This window comes from Gastrolobium bilobum, unplaced genomic scaffold (assembly GCF_033153095.1).
Source record: "Gastrolobium bilobum isolate Gb01-03AN ecotype WA unplaced genomic scaffold, APGP_CSIRO_Gbil_v1 utg6194, whole genome shotgun sequence".
In the NCBI taxonomy this organism is placed as follows: domain Eukaryota; kingdom Viridiplantae; phylum Streptophyta; class Magnoliopsida; order Fabales; family Fabaceae; genus Gastrolobium; species Gastrolobium bilobum.
In genome coordinates, this window is record NW_026898563.1 from 47911 (window position 1) to 69666 (window position 21756).

Genomic DNA, 21756 nt, shown 5'->3' on the forward strand with positions numbered 1-21756 from the left:
AAGCATAATTATCCGTTGGATTAATTTTTCATCCTAGGGGCTCGGCCTTTTCCTCGTTTCTTTTCATTCTCATTTTGTGAAGCTTGTGACAGACACGTGATAACTTCTTAGCTAAGGTTGTGTGCTATAGTATGTGGTGATGAGCTTAATAATTCATTCCTCTTTATTTCTATGTTTTCTCTTCTTTTTCCATTTATTCGAGTATCTTGGAGTTCTTAATAAAAAATATGGTCTTCATTTTTATCTTTTACAAAAAAAAAAGTATCCATATTATTAAGTTTCATAGTATTTTTTTTAAGCAACGAAAAGTGATAATCGTATTTTTTTGTTAGGGACGTAAAAGGGACTTTACTTCTTTTAATTCCTTTTCTTTTTCTTTTTTTTTTCATAAATGCTGAATATGACGAATGCTGCAGTAGTAGTGTCCAGTTGTGCTTCCATTGTGAATTAATTTTAATGTTTTCCCCATTTCTTTTGCTGACTTAATTTTTTCTTTCCTTGCTAATATTACTGGGCGACATGGAAGAAACTTTGCCGACGAAATAGTTTTTGCTTTTTATGCAGTCATCTCTTGTAGTTAAGAGTCCTTTTCCATTTAGTGATTTTTTTTTTTGTTTTTTTCCCCTTTCCCCTGCGAATCTAGGACCAATGTTTGGTGTTGTCAATGCTATCTCCTATTTGCAGTATCTGATTTACTTCTTGATTTAAAGTTAGGAAATAAGCATTCATTTAATATACTTTAATAAACTTGATTTATATAGTTTGATGCGAACACAAGAAAGTTTGGATGGTCCAGCGCAGCTGGATTCTCAACTGAGCTACGCTAACCCTCATTTGAATGATTTCTACTATAAAATATGATTTTAAGCCATAAATAATGAAATTATGTAGATATTATCAGACCATCAGACCATAAGTAACATACAAATCACAGACCACTAAAGGCGAGTTGTTGATATACATGAATCACAGGGCTTGTAGTGAGCATCTAACTCCACAACTCCGGCAGTTATTTCTGATAAATAAAAGCGGCTAGCAACAACTTAACATAATTACACTAAACAAATCATTCATACTTGGACTCTTCCTACTCCTATCTTATCTTTCCTATTGTATTTCCTCATTTTCGGATATATAGTTGGCAATGCCCTAAAAACAATGCATAGATCAAAGCCAAAACCGCAAAAAGAAAAAAATAAATCAATTTATCCTTGTACTATTCCTTCTTCCCCACCACTTCTTTACTTTCTCAATTGAACCACTTTCATTTCCAAGTTTATGTAAAATGAGCTTCGTTTCACGCAGTCTTGCACCATAATCCTTTTTCCAAGCCTCAAACATCTGTTTTAACCTTCTAAGCTCTTTATCTGGGTCCAAACTTGCTTCAACTTGACCAGATTTTACTTCAACCAAGAACTTGGCATCATCACCAAATACTTGACTTCTCTGCTCGAATTCTTCAGCCAACCGACTAATAACACTCAAACCTGCACTCATTGATCTTGTGTCATTGCTTTCTTGGCGCCTGTGATTACTTCCTATATCACAGCTGTAATCCCTCTCATCACTTGCATTAACGGATGCATCTGAGTTTCTTTCAGGATCATCCATAGCAAGGCTCTTCTTTGCAATAGATAGGCTAGATTGCAGGGATCTCATTTGTTTCTGCCATACTTCTTCCATGGATTTCATCTTTAATTCATATTCAGACCATCTGCTCTCATACTGTTGAAGACGTTGATGAAGGATATCATTTTCCTCTTCTTTCTCTCTCAAGGCAGCTTCTGCCTTAAGTACCCGGCGTTGTAATTCAGCTAGGAAAGACGACTTCACCAGAACCTCATCTGACTCATTAGTCTGTTTTAGTGATCATGATTGTGAGTATCATAAAGATGAAAATTCTACAAGCAAATCCATGACAACAATCCTTTGGAAATATAGTTTATGAAATTAGAAAAAAGAATACCTTCATGCCTCCCGATTTCAATAATCCTATATCTGCTGAGCATCTTCTGACCAACCAACCGCGAATAACTGCAGAAAGTAGCAAAAACAAATTACGAAATTTTACCTATAATTAAACCATTGAAAAGACAGTTGTCCATAACACATCAAAATGTAGTATTTTGAAATGTATAATTATCTTCCACAATAAAATTTAGGAATTTTGATTGCGAAACATTCGGTGCAACACCGATGCTGACTCGTGAGTCATGTCCATCATTGATGTGGACACTTAGAGGAGAATTTTCATTACACTCGCTCAGAAGAAGACAGAAAAGAGGACTGATAATATATTTAAACAACTTTTGGTGTTCTCTGTCTTTATGAGACTACTCCGAACATACAAAAAAAAAAATAGGAACATGTATCTTTGCATTTAGAGAACATAGAATTCTTACATGATTGTATGATAACTGCAGCATCAATAGTAGTCTTCATTCTTTTTCTTGCAAATACTGTTTTCATCCGCTTCTGTATAATAACAGCAGCTCTATGTCTCTGAAGCAAAGCTGCATATCCCTTTCTTCTTTTCTCTCCCCTAATAACTGCATGAATAGGTTAAAAAAAATGTTTCCGGTCTGTTACACTTCTCAAGGAATATTAAAGGCTTAAAGAATAAGGTGGAGAAAAAAGAAATACATGATTGAAGAGTGGTGATTCCTCTCCAAAGCTCCTTGCGATAACAACGAGCTTGGTAACCCCTGAAGCAACTTTGCACTCGTAAAATGCCATGGAGGGTACGATTTCTAGTATCTTCAAGCACTCCAATCTGCCATCACGGTCAAAGCAGCATATTAAAGACAAAAGCAAAAGAAAGGAGTAAATAAAGTTTAAAGTTGGGCAACTATTTCAAAAGTTTATAGACATAATGCAAAAGCATATTGAACAACAGAAGCACGAGTTCAAAGAGATGGACCAGTTTATCATGCAAAAGATGATGCAAAGTGATGCCAAAACAATTCTGGCATCCTTTCAATCCAACGACATAAATTAGGAGTAGATAAAGTTTAAAGTTGGGTTCAGATGATTAAACTATTGCAAGAGTTCAAAGTTAGGCTGGAACGTAGGATAAGACCGTTTTAGACTTTGGCGAAAAAATGACAAGAGAGCATGAAGAAAGAAAAGAGCAAATAATGAAAAAAAGGAATAATTTCACTACACTTAATGAGTAACAAAGACTAGGCGGATAGCGGAAAAAAAAAGATCAAATCTATCCATATCCCATATCATTGCAGTCCAAAATTCCATCGCTTATTAAGTAAAAACTAATTCTCAAATTATAACCCTAACCACACAAAAAAAAAAAAAATCAATCATATCATATCATTCTTCTTCATTACACTTCCATATACTAGGTTTCTCCACTGCACCATACTTAAGGACGATGCTGAATACAATGCCTAAAAGTACATGGGAGATAATGAGAGGTTTGAGATAAAAAATTCAACTGATTTCCTTAATTCATTTTTAAGTTGATGTTAACACAAAAACATTAGAGCCATGAAAAAAACTGACGCTATACAATCAGTACAATTGAATTTATCACTACCACAGCAATTTAAATAAATAAGAATAATGTGTATAAAAAATCATAGACATCTATTTACCTGCCCCGTTCGGAAAAATAATTTCGTGAAGCCAACTTGATACATCTCAGGCAAAATGTTAAACTGATGAAGAATAGCAACTGAAACACTTAGTGGATCCTGAGATGCAACATTTTCAAGGAGAAGAAAACCATATCTGATTCATCAAAAACCAAGCCAATAAGAGAAAGGTTAGAGACATTAATTGAAAGAACATTAATCCCCATAGTTTCGTTCTCTATCTTTATACCTTCTGGCAAACTTTTGGTGAAACATTCTAGTCGGAAAGCCCGATCTTGATATTCGAACCACTTCCAGGACCCCACAACATCTCAACTGCTGCAGGACAAGGCCTTGCTCATATGATCCAGGTGATTGGATGTTATTTGGCTTAATGCACCGTATAAAATGTGGTGTAGTGCTCTCTAAACGTTGCATCAGTTGGAACAATTGTCCCTGGGTGCCAACAGAAATAACTTCTAAAGTTAATTCAACCAGGATAAACATCCCAACCTAAAATAAACCTCTGAGGCTCTGAATATTTATCGTGCGTTTGGTAGGAGTGAAAGCGGATGGAGTAAGGTGGGGAAAGGGGAGAGTTGATCATGCATTAAAAAAATGCATGGTTTGATGCATTGTTTTCGTTCATTAAAACATATGACAAATTGATTAATTGCAACAATTAAAATAACTAATTTGAAGCATCCTGAATTGACAGGCCATGTCACCATTACCATTAGGATCATTGATATTTAGATGAGACCGTTTTTCTTTTTCATGCAGTAGCTGCAATATTTTGCATTACCATCAATTGCATACTAGAAAATAAAGTCTAGCATATATTGAATGGAGGGATGGCAGAACCAAAACATTAGTTTGCCTAAGTGTTAGACCATTTAATGACGAGTTTGGAGAAAATCATAACTAAGGTTGTGCACCTTGAATTTTGTAGCAACACTTAGCTTTTGGGAATCTGCCCCACTTGACTTGTGTAAGGGACCAACTGCAGGCTTCTCAGACTGAGTAAGCATATTGGATGCAAATATCTGAGGAAGATGACATTTGCTTGAGGATAAAAGTTGGATAGAATCCAAGTGCAATAGGTCCCTGTTCTTCTCCAGGAATCCAGTTGTATCATAAGTGACCTGAGGGGAAGAACAAGTGAAAGTGTGAAACTATCAAACAGTAAGGTATGTGAGCAAACATAAAACAATAAGAAATAAGTTACCCTTTGCCTTTTTAAAAAAGATAGCATTTGGGAGTTCAAAAATATTAGCTATGAAACACTTCAATCAAAATTATGGTTAGTAGGTTATGGTAAAAAAAATTATGGTTTGTAGGTTAACTAATCCGTGGATTCAAAATGAGTCGAATCACATTATAAAACCCACACCAAAATGTACGTAAAATTGAAAGCCATCGTAATGTAAATCTTAGACATTTTCATATCTTAAGGCAATTTACAAGCATTTTGGATAAACAGATAAAACCAACACCACGTTACAAGAGCATGACCAGATTAATACCTCTCCTGCATAATGACACACAGAAAAGGCTTTGTCTCGTTCTCCTTTGAAACATGAGTTAGAATTTAAGTGCTGCTTAAGCTTGTTAGCAAATGATAAATCCGTGCCATTTGGGAAAGTGGACTCTTCATCTAACAGGGATAGTAGCCCCAGTGGTTTCTGCACATATATCAGAAGTCTAAGACAACAGAATTTCAAATTTGTAATCAGACATGGCATTTTTCAATAGCAAAGAATAGAAATATATTAGCCACAACAAAAATTTCATCCTTTTACCATTCACCATAATTTAAGTACCTTAAGTCAGGGAAAAAGGAAATATTGTTGCTGTCAAAGCATCGTAAACTAACTAGATAGTAATATAGATTACATTCATAACTGGATTCGGATCAACATTTTAAGAATTTAAAGAATATCAGTTAAGGAACTCTGAATTAACAGAACTAAGTCGCAATAGATCTGCATACTCTTTATTAGGATTTAGGATTATTATTCTTAACACCCGCCCCACACCCCCCAACAAAAAAAAAAGCTTCTAATGAAGTTTCTACTGGACATTGAGATAAACTCACATCATTTAGTTTAACAGCAGAAAGAAAACACAAATGGAAGCATAGCTAGTTATATGATAGGTTTAAAATATATATAAAATAAACCGTCAAGTAGCATCCTTATATCTTAGTCATATGAATTATGAAAGCCAGTGGTGGTGTCACACACATAATATGACTTGGCATTCTTACAACGTACGATGATAATGTCAATCCCAAATTCTTAATATTCAATCAAGTATCAGAATATGTGTGCTTTCAAATACCAATGAACCAATATATATATATATGTTAGAATATTAGATATGATATGATTAGATTTGATTAGATATGATTGGATTCTGTCTTATCCGTAAATAGTCTGACTGTATTCTGACTGTATTAGGATTAGGTTTGGATTAGGTTTGGGCCTTACACTTAAGCCCATTAAGGTCTCTATATATTGTAACTCATTGACACAGATCAATACACAACATATTATTCTTCTATTATTTTATATTCAAGTTGGTATCAGAGCTCTTTCGTTCTGGGAACCCTCGCTTCCGCTTAGAAACCTTGTTTTTTGCTTTAAAACCTAAGCCCACTGCTTAGGAGTCCTCTTTCTTGCCGTGCGTCCTTCCGGCAAGCCTTCTAGGGCTGTAAACAGCCTCTGAGTGATTTTTCCAAACGTGTCAGCACCTCCGACGGCCACCGGAACCACCGCCCGCCGTCAGAATCACTGTTCAGGCAACCGGAGACTTTTTCCGGCGACTTTTCCGACCAAACTTCACGCGATCAGGACCCTCTCTTCCCGGCGACCAGGTCTGTGGCGGTCCGGTCAGCAACGCATTTCCCACGCCCCGCCACGCGCCACCTGTCTTCTCTGCGCTTGGGCTTCACGCGCCACCTTCTGCCGGCGCGTGAGCACTATTCCGGCGGCTTTTTTCGGCCGGTCTTGGACAGAGAAGCTCGCCTTCTCCTCCCCTTTCTGGATCTGTGATTGTTTCTCTGTGGGTCTGACCTTAGACGCGTGGTTCTTCTTGATTGGATATCGTTTGCCTTCGTTTACGGCTTTTATATTTTATCTTTAAATGGCAGCAGCATCTCCTGATCTCTCGGAGGTTAACTCTCCTTCTATTGTTGCAAATATAGCTCAGTCAGACAATGCATCATTTGGTTCAGGTTCAGACTATGCTGCACTCCAAACCCCTCTCAGGAAGGCTTCTCCTCAGTCTCAGCCTTATACTGGTAATCTTGTTGCTTGTGTTTCTCATTCTACATCACTTGGCACTTGGATATTTGACTCCGGTTCTACCGATCATCTCTGTGGTAATAAGGAACTCTTTACATCTCTTACTTATTCTGATCATTTACCGTCTTTTACCCTTGCGGATGGAACCAAAGCCCCAGTTCGTGGGATTGGACAAGCTCGTCCGACCTCTACCTTGGCCCTGACATCTGTCTATTACATTCCTGGCATCCCTTATAACTTAATTTCTATTAGTAAGTTGATGCACTCCCTCACTTGCACCATTACTTTCTCTAACCATTCTGTTTCTGTGCAGGATCCGGGTACGGGGAAAATGATTGGAGTGGGTCGTGAGTCACAAGGGCTTTATTATCTGGATGTGCCTCGTCCTTCAATAGCATGCTCTCTCACAGAATCTCCACAACTTATCCACAGTTGCCTTGGTCATCCAAGTCTTTCAAAGTTGCAGAAAATGGTTCCTCTTTTGTCCGGTCTTCAGTCTTTAGATTGTGTGTCATGTCAACAAGGGAAGCATACACGCTCCTCTTTTGCCAGTCGAGTCAATAAACGAGCTGATGCCCCTTTCTCTCTTGTTCATTCAGATATTTGGGGTCCAAGTCGTACCTTGTCTGTCTTAGGTTTTCGGTATTTCGTTACCTTTATTGATGATTTTTCCCGTTGCACTTGGACCTATTTAATGAAAAATCGTTCCGAGCTATTTTCCATTTATAAAAAGTTTTCTACTGAGATCCATACTCAATTTGGTGTTTCTATTCGTATTCTACGTAGTGATAATGCTAAGGAATATGTTTCTATTGATTTTTCTAATTTCGTGGCCACACAAGGTACTTTACATCAAACTACTTGTCCTCACACTCCACAACAAAATGGGGTGGCTGAACGTAAAAACAGACATCTCATTGAAACTGCCCGTACCCTTCTTATTCATATGCAGGTTCCCCTTCACTTCTGGGCAGATGCTGTACTCATCTCTTGTTTTCTCATCAATCGCATGCCTTCATCTGTGCTCCACAATGACATTCCTCATAATCTATTGCTTCCAGATGTTCCTCTTTATCCTCTAACTCCACATGTCTTTGGTTGTACTTGTTTTGTTCATGATCTCACTCCTGGTAAGGATAAGTTAACATCCAAAGCCTTTCAGTGTATCTTTCTTGGTTATTCTCGTCTTCAAAAGGGTTATCGTTGTTATTCTCCCGACCTTAAGCGTTACTTAGTTTCCGCTGATGTCACTTTTCTTGATCAACAACCCTTTAATTCTATCCCATCTCAGATGTCACAGGTTGATCATGTCCTTCCTGTCCCTTTTCTTGACTTGTCTTTGCCAGCTGCAGGTGCTTCTATTCCAGATGAGCAACCCATTGCTTCTATACCTGAGGACCGTCCACTTCTCACCTATCAGCGTCGCAAAACTGTGCCTCCTGTCGACTCGACTCTTGCTGACTCATCGCCCACTGCTGTTGCTTCTTCCTCTCCGGATCCTTCATCAGAGACTCTTCCCATTGCTCAAAGAAAAGGTACACGTACTACTCGTAACCCTTATCCTCTTTATACCTTTTTGAGTTATGACCGTCTTTCTTCACCTCATTTCACCTTTGTTTCTAGTCTTTCTTCTATTTCTATTCCTAAGACCACAGGTGAAGCACTTTCCCATCCAGGGTGGCGTCAAGCAATGCTTGATGAGATGACTGCACTTCATTCCAATGGCACTTGGGACCTTGTTTCTGCTCCTCCAGAGAAGTCTATAGTTGGTTGTCGCTGGGTTTTTACTGTGAAAGTTGGACCTGATGGCCATATTGATCGTCTCAAGGCACGTTTAGTTGCCAAGGGTTTTACTCAAATCTTTGGCCTTGATTATAGCGATACATTTTCTCCGGTCGCTAAGATGGCGTCAGTCCGCCTCTTTCTTGCCCTTGCTGTTGTTCGTCACTGGCCACTCCTTCAACTTGACATCAAAAATGCCTTTCTTCATGGTGATTTACAAGAAGAAGTTTACATGGAGCAACCACCTGGTTTTGTTGCTCAGGGGGAGTCTGGAAAGGTGTGTCGTCTTCGGAAATCCTTATATGGTCTCAAGCAGTCTCCTCGAGCATGGTTCAGTCGTTTCAGTTCTGCTGTTCAGGCGTTTGGCTTAATCCGCAGTAAAGTTGACCATTCTGTGTTTTATAGGATTACATCTCCTTATAAGTGTATCTATTTGTTAGTCTATGTTGACGACATCATTCTCACCGGAAGTGATCAAGACGGAATTCGTCAGTTAAAACAACATTTGTTTAGTACATTTCAAACAAAGAACCTTGGGAAGCTGCGTTACTTCTTGGGAATTGAGGTGGCGCAATCAAGACAGGGCATTTCTATCTGTCAAAGGAAATATGCCTTGGATATCCTAGAAGAAACTGGTATGTTGGGGAGTAAACCAGTTGATACACCTATGGATCCTAATGTCAAGTTATTACCCGGACAGAGGGAGCCGTTATCTGATCCTGGACGTTATCGGAGGCTAATTGGGAAGCTCAATTATCTTACTGTGACTAGGCCAGATATTTCTTTCGCTGTCAGTACGGCCAGTCAGTTCCTTGATTCCCCTTGTGATTCACATTGGGATGCTGTTGTGAGGATCCTCCGATACATCAAAGGAGCACCAGGAAAAGGTTTGTTGTATTCGGATCAGGGAAATACAGAAATTTGTGGTTACTCAGATGCCGATTGGGCAGGATCACCCTCGGACAGACGTTCTACTTCTGGTTATTGTGTCTTCTTCGGAGAAAACTTAATCTCATGGAAAAGCAAGAAACAACCTGTTGTTTCCCGTTCTAGTGCAGAAGCTGAGTATCGTGCAATGGCAAATACTACCTGTGAGTTGATCTGGTTAAAGCAGTTGATTCAGGAGCTTCATCTTTGTGAACAGAAACAACCCATGACACTCATCTGTGATAATCAAGCTGCACTACATATATCCTCTAATCCTGTTTTTCATGAGAGGACCAAACATATAGAGATTAATTGTCACTTCATTCGGGAAAAGATTCAGTCAGGAGAAATCAAGACAGCTTTTGTCAACTCATCTAATCAACTAGCAGATGTTTTCACTAAAGCTCTTAGAGGTCCTCGGGTTGAATACATTTGTAACAAGCTTGGTGCTCATAATATATACGCACCAGCTTGATGGGGAGTGTTAGAATATTAGATATGATATGATTAGATTTGATTAGATATGATTAGATTCTGTCTTATCCGTAAATAGTCTGACTGTATTCTGACTGTATTAGGATTAGGTTTGGATTAGGTTTGGGCCTTACACTTAAGCCCATTAGGGTCTCTATATATTGTAACTCCTTGACACAGATCAATACACAACATATTATTCTTCTATTATTTTATATTCAAGTATATATATATATATATGTGGAAAAAGTGTGTATCATTTTTTTTTTTTGATAACAAAGTGTGTATCATTTTTTTTTTTTTTTGGTACATTGCCAGGAGGTATCCTCATTCAACCTTCTCCGGGCACCATGCCCTCGGGGTACGGCCCGTTTGGGCTAGCCCCTCATTGTAACAGTGGGTGCACTAAGCTTCGCAACCGGAGAAAGGACGAGACTAATCCCCTAACTGAAGATTTTTAGCTTATCCTCTGGCCCCCAAAGATTTTCCAAGAAACTGCTTGAGGCAGGGTTTGATCCCTGCACCAAGCAATCCCTTGGGAGCTCAGCTGCCAACTGAGCTACCCTTGGGGGTTAGTGTGTATCATTTTAAAGGACACAAAGTTGTGTCATTTTAAGTGAGAGAAAAAGATAAATAAGAAAGAGAGAGTGGGAGGAAAAAATTTTAAATATGTGAGTCCTACCTCTTTGTGAGAGTGGAAGGAGGTAAGATGTGTCATTTAAAATGACACACCTTTCTCTCTCTCTCTATATATATATATATATATATTATGTATAGGAAAAACATTTCTCCGGCAACTTGAAATAAATTTATCTCCGGTCACCCCAAAACTAAGTCGTTTTATTTATTTATTTCCTTATATTAATTGATTCACCTTTGAATGGTTATGATTCTCTTTTTCTCTCTCTTCCTTTATCATCATTGATCCATCTTTGTACGGTTATGATTTAATAGCCGGAGATAAAATTATCTCAAGCAGATTGAGAAACGATGAGCCCTATATATATATATATATATATATATATAGATGTTTCCGTGAGAATAAAAGTTTGTTTGTTACCAAGAGGAAAAGAGGTAGGCCAAATCTTACTTGGAAAAAAGTAGTAAAACAGGACTTGATCTGTGTTTTAGGACAGATTAGATGAAAATTATTAGTACTATACAAGGGTAAATCTGTTTTTCTTTCTATGTTCTATGTATGTGGTCCCTATCTAGTAATTTTTCCCTATTTATTTATTTTCCTCTCTAATTTATCTTTTTCTTTATTCATCTATTTTTATTTTCTCTACTTATATATATTATTTTATTTCTTTTCTTTCCTCTTATTTATTTTTCTCTTATTTATCTTTATTTCACTGTATTTTTATTCTATTTTTTACATATTTTTCTTTTTAATTTTTAATTATTTATTTTTTCCCTTTATTTTTTTTAATTTTTTTATTTGAGTTCATAAAGATTATACACAGAAAGGGGGGCCAGGAAGCTTTGTACCTTTTCGAAAAGATTAAGGCAGTCTTGGTTGTCTTCAAATTCAACTTTGGCCCAATCAATGCCATCTTGGATATACTCCTGAAACCAAATTGTAAACAATCAACAAGCATAAGCAGATTATTAGCTTTCAGAGGTAAGCAAAACATTTTTAAAAAACAAATTGATACGAAATATTTCAATTTTTAAAGGAAGTACAGCAGATGATCATCGACTTATTTGGAAACTAATTTAAACATCAGCTTCCAAGACTAGTATCATCCTAATCACTGCTGGAAAATCAAATCAATGATTTGAGGAAGTTGAGTTTGTGGTCCTGAACGAGGAGATTAGGAGGGCATTTTCTGACATGGGACCATTGAAGGAACCTGGGGGAGATTGGTATCTAGCTATTTTCTAGGTGCCATTATGTGCGGTTTTGTCAAATCAGTATGGAAGAATCACAACTTGATTAAATAGACAAACAGTATTGGGTTAATGTTAACCCCTAAATTGGAAAATCAGAAAGCTTTAAACAGTTCCTTCCAATCCCCTAAAGAGTATTTGCCACTTTTCCAATTATCAAGCCTCTGGGTTTTGAGCACAGGATCCAAAACGCAGCACCATGCGGTGCAAACCCCAAAGGAAGGGAAACCAGCCACCTCGGCTTAGCGTGGGTGGTTGAGGTAGTTGATTCTAGCCGTCATCAAGACTTCTAAATGTATCAACCAAAAAAATAAAAAGGTAAAACAAAATCCTCATTGAAAGGAGAAATATCATAGCACCAATTTGACGTAATTAGCATTTACTCAACAAGAATTTTAATGCACAAAGAAAACATAGAACTGATCTCAACTCCTGTTCGTATAATTTATTGTTTCTTCTTTTTGTCAAAAGAAAAAAAAATACAACGACAAAATTAATCCAAAGTTCCCAATGGTCCACAAGAAAGACCAGAATGACATTCCATGATGTTTTAGTTTTAACAGATTAAAATACTTAATAAGGCAAAGAACAAAGCAAGTTGAGGAGCAGAAAAAAAGTTGTCAATAACAAGATCAGGGAATAATCATGAAGAGCTAGGAGTCCACAATGGAAACGTTGTCGGTTTATTATGCACATTTTCAATGGCAACTCAAGAGATTAGAATTTAAAAAGCTATACACCTAAACCAACTCCATCATCCATTGTAGTTTTGTAGCAGACAGTTTCTATGTGGCGCATACCTCCTGTTCTAACTTGAATAAATGACGATTGAAGTGTTGCTGTAATCTTTCATTTGCATAGTTTATGCAAAACTGCTCAAAACTGTTCCTCTGTATGCATAAAATGCACACTATCAACAGAGAGAAAATATTCCAGAATTTAAACAGGGTAAGGATGTTGAGATAGATATAAAGAAAAGGAGAGCTAAGGTTTAGTATAAACATACTTTGAATGACTCAAAGCCATAGATATCTAGAATACTGATGGATCTGCCAGTGCATCTTTTGCCAACAGCAAGTGATTTGTTTATTTGTTCAACCAGCCAATCAAACAGACATGCATATATTGACTTTGCCAAAGCATCTCTCGCATCAATAGCCTGAGAGATAAGAAAAGTAACATTTATTACAAGCCTAGTGCACCATTACCAATGTATGCAGGAATCATTCATATTTAAATACTAAATGGGATTTCTAAATATGAAAAATTGAACGAGGCAATGTACACCACCAGTGAACTTTTCTTTCTATTTTTATTACTTTCTAATAACAAATTACAAAAATTGGCATATGCTGATAGAGAAATGCTATACACATTCATATTCTCAACATCTTCCCTGCTGGGATGTTGCAGTTTTTCCATCCATAGTTGTAAAGGTAAATGTCAACAGTCATTTTACCTGAGATAGTGTCAATTTCTGGACAATATTATCATTACCAACTTTCATTCTGCGAGTTGATAAAGTCAACTTCAGATCTTCAATGTCACAACCGATCAACTTGGCAACGCTGAAGAGCCCTTTAAGAAGTCAGGGAACAAAATTCATCTTTAATTGAGGAATTAATAAACTTATAATGCATGAAAGCATCTAACATATGCTCAAAACCTGTGCACCAGAAATTAGGTATCAAATGTGCCATATGTAACAACCAGTTATCATATGAAAATGAAAACAAGTTGAAGTTACTACATAGTTCATAAAACATAAGTGCAGCAAGCCAGCAAAACAACCAATAACCATGTCAAAGAAAAAAAATAAAGAGAAAGCCTTTGAAAACTGCAACTTTATTTCTAAATACATAAACTCAAATTACAGCTTTCTCTTCTCTCATATTACAAGGTGGGGGAAAATTAAATGTAAAATGCTAATGGGGAGCCTTTGTGCACCAGGGTTTGCACTTTTTTTTAAAAAGTGCTAAAAATAATTCCATTCTAGGATATGCTGAGTGAAGCCATTCAAAACCCAAAGTCTGGCACCAGACAGAAGCTTTCCTATAACCATGGAGTTGCATGGCGAGAAAAGCATTGAAACATAAAGAATTACAGAAGCTTTCTCATACTTAAGAAAAGTATTTTGCAAAAGCTAGATTGAGGCAAGTAGGGGATGCTATTCCAAAAATTATGCCATAATAGGTATTATTTATATCCAGTTATTGTCTATGTAAAATGCGGCAGCCTGGAGGTATAAAGTTCTCACTATGTAGCATGTCTAGGGAAGGGTTATGTGGGTCGATACTCGATAGTAGTAGTCTTTCCATGAATTTGCAAGGGACAGATTCCGTGACTCAAGGGTCACATGCCAATAATTATATCCGTTATGCCAAAGGCTCCCCTTCTAGTTATGGTTAATATAAGACTGAAATTTAACATGACCCTGTCTATCTGTTTGTACAAGTTAAATATGATGTATTGCAATGCAAAAGGGATCCAGAGTTTCTACGGAATACCACAGAAAGGTATCCCTTTCATAATCTGCAACTGCAACCTATCATGCCGTAAAAATTATATGCTGTAGATTCCATAGTAGAGATTCTGGAAAATTCTTACCTGCATCCTCAACAGCTTGAATATGATTTTCATTATCAACCACAGTAAATGAAATGTTTCCTAACCATAATACTGCAGCAAGCATTGCAAATACATTCTCCTGGTCTGCTTTGCTAATATGGACAACATCCAGAGCTTCCTGGAAATGGAAAATAGTATGAAAAGGTTCATATGTATGTCAAGCTATTGCTTCAAACTGAAACCACCAGTCAAAGCGCAGATCATCCATAATTGATAAGCGATGAAAAATAGAGCATACCCTGACTATGCGAAATTCTTCTGCATCATCAACACCATTAATTGAATAACAATTGCTCTGCCTCAGATATTTATAGTCTTCTACGCTTTGTAGATTTAGCTTCTCTGAGTTATAAAATCAAATATCAAACGAACAACGAAACAGAGAAGGCAAATAAACAAGAATACAGAACTTATAATGTAACATGGAGAGATGTACTAGTATAAAAAGCTTAAATTAATAATGAAATCAAATCATATACATGAGAGGTTACGTTCTAACTTTTGAGAATTCTCATTAGTTGGTTCCCATTTTTTACAATAGAGAAATCAAATATTCTTCAAGAACATCTTCAAATAAAAATTCTAACAAAAATCCACCATATCAACAAATATATTGGCAGAAATAGAAGGTAAAAAATCCAATTACCCCGAAGAGACGGTGGTGCTCCAGCGCATAGCTGATAAAATATATGATATGACCTTTCCCCTTCATTGCATTGGACTACCCTAGACTGTTCACATACCAAGTATAACTAGCGTCAATTGCTGTAATATGAACACAAATTAAAATGTAAAATTAGCTAAGAAGAATGAATTACCTTTTCAAGCAAAACTGTTTATGGTAAGGGCATGCCAGGGGCATAACATAGATTCAACACATAGACACAAACATTTAACATACTTAGTTGGAAACTTATAGTGGAAGCAAAGACACAAGATTTCAGCTACAATTAAGAAGACAACTTACATGTTTGAATATTAGCACCGGATATTTTTCCAGTTTCACTGAAGTGAATTTCAATGAGCTTTCCCTGTCATATATTCAATCAAATTATGAGAGCTTTCAGCATTAGCAAAGTATAAAATCAAAACGATCAATAATGGGTCCACTAAAAGAATCAATATGATACATAGGAAATCTTACAAAACGACTTGAGTTGTCATTTCTCAATGTTTTTCCATTACCAAAGGCTTCCAGTATTGGATTAGTCTTTAATATCTCATACTCTATTCCACTTCCACCACCAAGGGCAGCCAAGTACTGCATTGCTATTTTTGCTGTCTCAGTCTTCCCTGCTCCACTCTCACCACTGAATATGTGCATGATAAGAATTATTTTAGCTTTTATTACCATCAACGTTAATTCAAGAGTGGAAAATGAAAAGGACATCCCTAGATTATATTTGTCTACACCCAGTAAAGCAAAGATCCTCCCATATACAAATGTTAAAATATAAATAAGGATAGATAGAGGGGGTAAACTGAAAAGAATCTCAAGCAGGGACCACAAGGGAGACCAAGTATTTAAAGGAAAACAAATCCATGCCTCTAGGCAATTGAAAAATTAAAGGAAAATAAAACAAGAGAATTGTCTACATGACATGAATATCCAATCAAATCTATGAATATTATGGATTATACAAGTTCACTTTTTCTTGGAGACGAGGGCAACTATAATATAATTTAATATGGACAGATAAATTTTTGGGAAACTAGAAAAATGAATGCATGCTAAAAATATTTCGAGTTATGGAACATTTAACCACTCAAGTGGTTACTCATTCTTTGAACACCTCTAACCAGCTGAGTGATTAATCATTCCTTAACTGAAAATACTTTTAATAATAATTCTTATTTCATAATTTTCCTTAAAAAAATTTCAGCCTAACCACTCAATTAAAAATGGGAAAACCCCAGTACACAAGACTTCCCGACTTGCAAGGATAGGGGTAAGAGTCCATTGTACGCAGTTTTACCCTTATATTTTTGCAAAGAGAGTATTTCTTTTACTCAAACCCGGGACCTTCCGGTCACAATAAATAACCTTATTGCAGCTCCAAGGCTCTTCCTCAAGCCTAACCTCGCACTTGATCCAAGATAATTGCCAGATGAAAGAAATGAATATCAGAGGTTCTGAGCAGCTCTTATACAACGAAAATGCTTACAAAGGTCTCCGGAAAGAAAGTGTAGACAACAATAAACGCAATAAAAATGACAAATTTCAGTTCAGAATCTTGAGCGGAACTTAACTGGACCCCACGTGGGAGCCTAGCACAATGGACCACCCCTTAATCTCAAGAGATTAAAACTTTAGACCAGAACTCAAGCAATACATACTTGCACAAGTTGCAACTGAAATAAAATAGTTTGTGACTCATCAAAAAATACTGACCTAATAATTATTGATTGATTAACTTCATCTGAAAACAAAACAAGAGCCAGAGTAAGAAGTTATAGCTTAAAACAAAAGGAAGTGGTCGTAATTTTTTGAACTTCATCCATATATGTAAATATAATAAAAGAAAACGGTACCCCGTATCATTTCTCGGATGGCTGTGTCTGTAATTGCATACACATGAGGACTTTCAATCGCTTTACACTTGTAGGCTTCAATATAGTCATTGCCATACAGAGGAACATTCTTAAAGGGATTGATGGCAATCAAAACAGGCCCTGCTTTTGTCTAAATTGCACCCAGTTATGCACATAATAATGTTATGATTAGGAATATATTGATTAGAAAAACTTCAGAGATATAAAGACTTACATAGATCATATTTTGATTGTATCTATATTGCAGGTTGTATAAAACTGACGGTTCATTTAAATAACTGAGTTGCATGAGGTCATCCACTCCATCGAGAATATCAGGATTTGCTGGTACCAAATTTTCATCTTTCACCCTTAAAACCTATGATTAAGGGGGGGAAAGAGTACAGTTAATCAGAAGAAAAAAGAAGCACACCATTCTTGAAATATATTGTAACTTATCTTACTTTCCCATCAGGCAGTGAAATGACAGATTCATTTCCAGAAGTTGTTATTATCTTCACCAGCTCCCAATCCCCATTAGAAAGTTGAAGCCAAGATTGAAGCTTCTGAAACAGTGAATTTCAGAAGGGAAAGAAATAACAAATTTTAAACCATCTATTAACAATGAGAACTCCAATAAACTCAGAAAACAAAAGTCTGGAAATGCTTTTAAGGCAATTATCTGCTTTTATTTTATTTTTTGAGGTGGGGGGATATCTTATCAAATCAATGAAGAATGCATCCCTTCCCCAATACAATACCTTCACACGCACAATCATTAAATAAAGATGGACAAAAGAAAGGTGCAGAACTGCAGATGCTTTTGTTTGACAAAAGAATAGTGATAAACAACAAGCAGCAGTGTGTAACAGCAGCCCGGTAGGTAGACCTTTGGCACATGGATTGGGCTGTACTACCACTCGAAAATCTCAGTGCCTGGAGTCCAGGCCCGTTAAGGTAGGAAGACTTTGAATATCAACATGAGGGGTACATGAATTAATCAAATCAACACCCGAATGAGAAGAATCTAGAGACTGTGCAGTTATCGGACTGCACATTTGAGGATGACTTATAAGAATTAATATGTACTACCTATACTAACAAGATACATCTACTTTTTGGTAGCCCATAACGAAAGAACTTCATAGTTAAGCGTGCTTGACTTTGAGCAATTCTGAGATGGATGACCTCCTGGGAAGTTTCTCAGGAAATGAGTGAGTGAAGACAAAGCACGTTGAAAAGTCTTGTGTTAGTTTGTGGGAACAATCATTGATCTTGAAAGTCGCCGAGCATTACACAGTGAATCTTAGATTTTATGAATATCTCTCTTTATCAAGACACACTCAGCAGATGAAAGATAAAAGGAATTGAGTCCATGAAAAGCAGAAATCCCGAGGAGATGAATAATGGCCCTACTTCAATTTTAAAACCACTACAGGGGGCGAACCAGAGCAGTGGTAAAGCTGTTCTTTCATGACTGAAAGGTTATGGGTTCGAATCCAGGAAACAGCCTCTTTGCAATTATGCAAGGGTAAGGCTACATACAAGGATTGCCTCCACCCCACATTCGCTAGTCGGGTTTAACGGGGAATGGTTTTTTTTTTTTTTTTTACATATGGATATTCTGAAGGGCCGGCTTGGCTCAGCGGTAAGCTTGCTTGCCGTGGTGTGTCAGGTCGCGGGTTCGAATCAGCCTCTCTGCAAAAAGCAGGGGAAAGACTGCCTAGAGTATTCCCTTCCCCAGACACTCACGAAGTGGGTATTTGAACTGGGTCGGCCCTTCGGCCCTTTACATATGGATATTCTGTTAAAACAAGGCTGAATCAAAGAGATGGCAAAAGATAAATATGACCAAGGCCCCCTACCTTAACAGCTTTTGATGGCCCAAAAAAATAATTAAAAAAAAAAAAAACAGCTTTGAAACTAACTATATCAAAGAAATTGAAATGAAAAGAAATATTTCATTTACAAAAACTCTATCTTTTAAGGCTCGTGCCCAGGGAAAATAGAATTTTGAGAATGCAAGGCAGCCAATAATGATGTCAGTTCAGCACTTCAGCTAGTTGACAAAAATTTATAGGAAGAGAAAGACCAAAGAGATGTTGGTCAGATTAAAACTACTGGAAGATGTATAAATTCAAAAGGGAACAACTTACAAACTATTGAAACTAATATAGCTTTGCTGCTAATGCTAAAAGAAATACATCAAACAATCCACATTAGTTTCCCATCAGCTCCTTCTAATCCTCAACATACTACAAAGCACCAATCCAGTTGAAAATTTAGGAGTAAGAGAAACCACAAAATAAGCACGAGCATATGGGCACTACGAAATTGTCAAATAGTTTGAAAACAATTGTCTTACCTGAGAAACATGTAGATGCAAGACAAAGCGGAGTCAAATCAAACATAATTTTATTTTGATTTATTGCGATTTCCAAGGAAGTATCTTTATATATATTATTTAGTTATTTTGAGGAAATTGTGAGGTAGTTAAGGGTATAATTAGAGTCCTACTACTCCTGTTAAATTCTAGTTTGTATACTACAACAAATCCTACTACTCCTGTCACCCAAATCAAATTTTGAAACTACAAAATATGAATTTTAAGTCGTGTGAATGCACTCCTTTCCTATCATTATTTCTCCATCTTTAATACTTGCATTTATAGACTCACTCGGTAGAGTGAGATGTTCCTCTAATGATGTTTGCCCACCCAATTACAAATTTACAACACCCATGAACCACCAAACCAAACACGTGGATCAACTGGCAAGGGATTATTCTAGTTTAACCAATGATCTTGAGTATCTAAGTACGCAATTGTGTTAAAAACTTCGCACGATAAATCGGCAATGATTATGAATAAATAATTTGTTATGCAAAATATACATAGACTTAGGTCGGGACAGAAACATCCAAATAAAAAGAAAATGCATCAATATCCTGAATATTCTTCCAGAAAAATCAAGTCCATTGACCATTATCCAACCGAATAATTATATCACGGGTATCACAAATGATTTCAAAAACCAGCAAGTAAAATTAAAATCTGAAGCCAAAATTACCTTCTTTGAAGCACAAGGTGTTGTATCACCCCACCTACTTTCCCTAGAGGATGTTGAAATTGATGGGAGGGGCAACGAAACAGATACCAAGTCTTCATCAGCATTTGATGGTCTATCTTTTAATGATCTAAGTTTTCCACCATAAGGCGAGTCCTCATCAAAAAGATCCATGTCACCAGGACGTTCATGAGCTTCCTTAGAAACTTCCCCAACTAGTGCACCATTTTCAGGACCCTTTGATCCAATCAGATCACTGCTTCTCAATTTAACATCTCCATGTTTTTCCACACGATGAGGGTTTGGCTTATTAGTAAACTCGAACTCAGAAGGCAACGATTTGATGGACAGGAAGGCAGGCGGGACACTTGATGTCCGAGACATCTTCCCTTTAAAGAGTTCTGCCACAACCAAGAAAAGTTACCAGCAACAATTGCAATGGCAAAAAGATATATTTTTTATAAAGTTAACTTTTCAAAAATTTCAAACAAATGGGGCCTTCCAAACTTTAAAACAAGGCCCGATTGAATGATTTAATCAGGATAACATAATGGAGGGGACCTACTGACTCTACTAAAGTGGCAATTGACAGTTCGAACTTCATTCCAAGCTGCAAAATTCAAAATCATGAACATAACACAGCCAGCCCCACCCCCACTAAACCTAAACTAAGTACCCAAGCAGCTACACAGACCTTTTAACCTAATGGAACCTAAAACTTCCCGATCTGATACTTGAACTATGCTGCAACATATAATGCTAAAACAGATCTTTCTTTCTACTTGAACATCGGTTTCTGAGAAAGAAAAAAAAATTATATATATATATATATATACTGAAAATTGAAATTCGTTTAACCCTCCAGGAAACCACAGGGAGGAAAAAACAGATAAATATGAACTAAGTTGAAATAAGACGAAGCTTCAAATAATTTATTTTTTTCAAATTTTCCTCGTTTACATGTCAGCAAGTAAAGGCAGAGGATGCTCGAAACACAAACAAGTAAAAATTAGTCCGATTTTCATGAAGCCGATCGATCCACTAACCTCAGAAAAAGCAGAAGAGAATGTGAAGAATGATTATAAGATAAGATCGGAGTTTAGGTTGGAGAAATCGTTGAGCATTGAGTGAGTTAGAACTCAGAACACAAGAGATGAACAATCTCAGGTTGAAGAATGTGTTTAGGGAAGAACCTCAGCCTCAGAAAGACCGTGTTTGGTTCCTCACAACGTATGGAGAAGATGAAATGCACGAAACTGCTTTTTTTGCTTTGCTTTTTCACTCTTACAGTCTTCCTTGCTTAACACAAATAATAACACACAAATTTGAAAATATAAAATAAAATTATAAAAAAAAGGAGGGAGAGTTTTATAATTTTAATAATTTTTTTTTTTTAAAAAAAATGTCTAATAATGAATGTACCATAAGGCATAAGCTGGTCCTGAGTCCTGACTATTTCATTCTTGTCCAGTTTTTACAGATAATTTAAATTTAAATTTTTGTGGTACAAATTAAATTTAAATTTAAATTTTAAATTGTCTCTGTATAGGCGCGTTT

At 36.7% G+C, this 21756-nt stretch overlaps 1 protein-coding gene across 1 annotated transcript; it reads right to left on the reverse strand.

The window, feature by feature from the left end:
• Positions 1-872: 872 nt before the first annotated feature.
• Positions 873-21469, reverse strand: LOC133317418 (myosin-1-like). Its single transcript, XM_061519281.1, has 24 exons — positions 21246-21469; positions 20203-20600; positions 17599-17700; positions 17370-17513; positions 17135-17285; positions 16995-17022; positions 15747-15912; positions 15570-15633; positions 15421-15434; positions 15249-15333; positions 14841-14944; positions 14582-14720; positions 13434-13552; positions 12981-13133; positions 12775-12864; positions 11573-11650; positions 5117-5275; positions 4529-4735; positions 3841-4046; positions 3612-3747; positions 2644-2773; positions 2403-2549; positions 1967-2034; positions 873-1857 (listed from the first exon to the last, which is right to left on the reverse strand). The coding sequence occupies exons 2-24, from the start codon at positions 20581-20583 to the stop codon at positions 1201-1203; spliced, it is 3528 nt and encodes a 1175-aa protein (XP_061375265.1). The 5' UTR covers positions 20584-20600; positions 21246-21469; the 3' UTR covers positions 873-1200.
• Positions 21470-21756: the final 287 nt, after the last annotated feature.

Excerpts from the sequence above, each read along its gene's own strand:
- LOC133317418 (XM_061519281.1), bottom strand. The coding sequence starts at position 20,583 with ATGTCTCGGACATCAAGTGTCCCGCCTGCCTTCCTGTCCATCAAATCG. Across the intron at positions 11,651-12,774 it reads TATTCAAGTTAGAACAGGAG|GAGTATATCCAAGATGGCAT; the intron begins GTATGCGCCACA and ends ATTTGGTTTCAG. Across the intron at positions 3,748-3,840 it reads CACCAAAAGTTTGCCAGAAG|ATATGGTTTTCTTCTCCTTG; the intron begins GTATAAAGATAG and ends TTGATGAATCAG.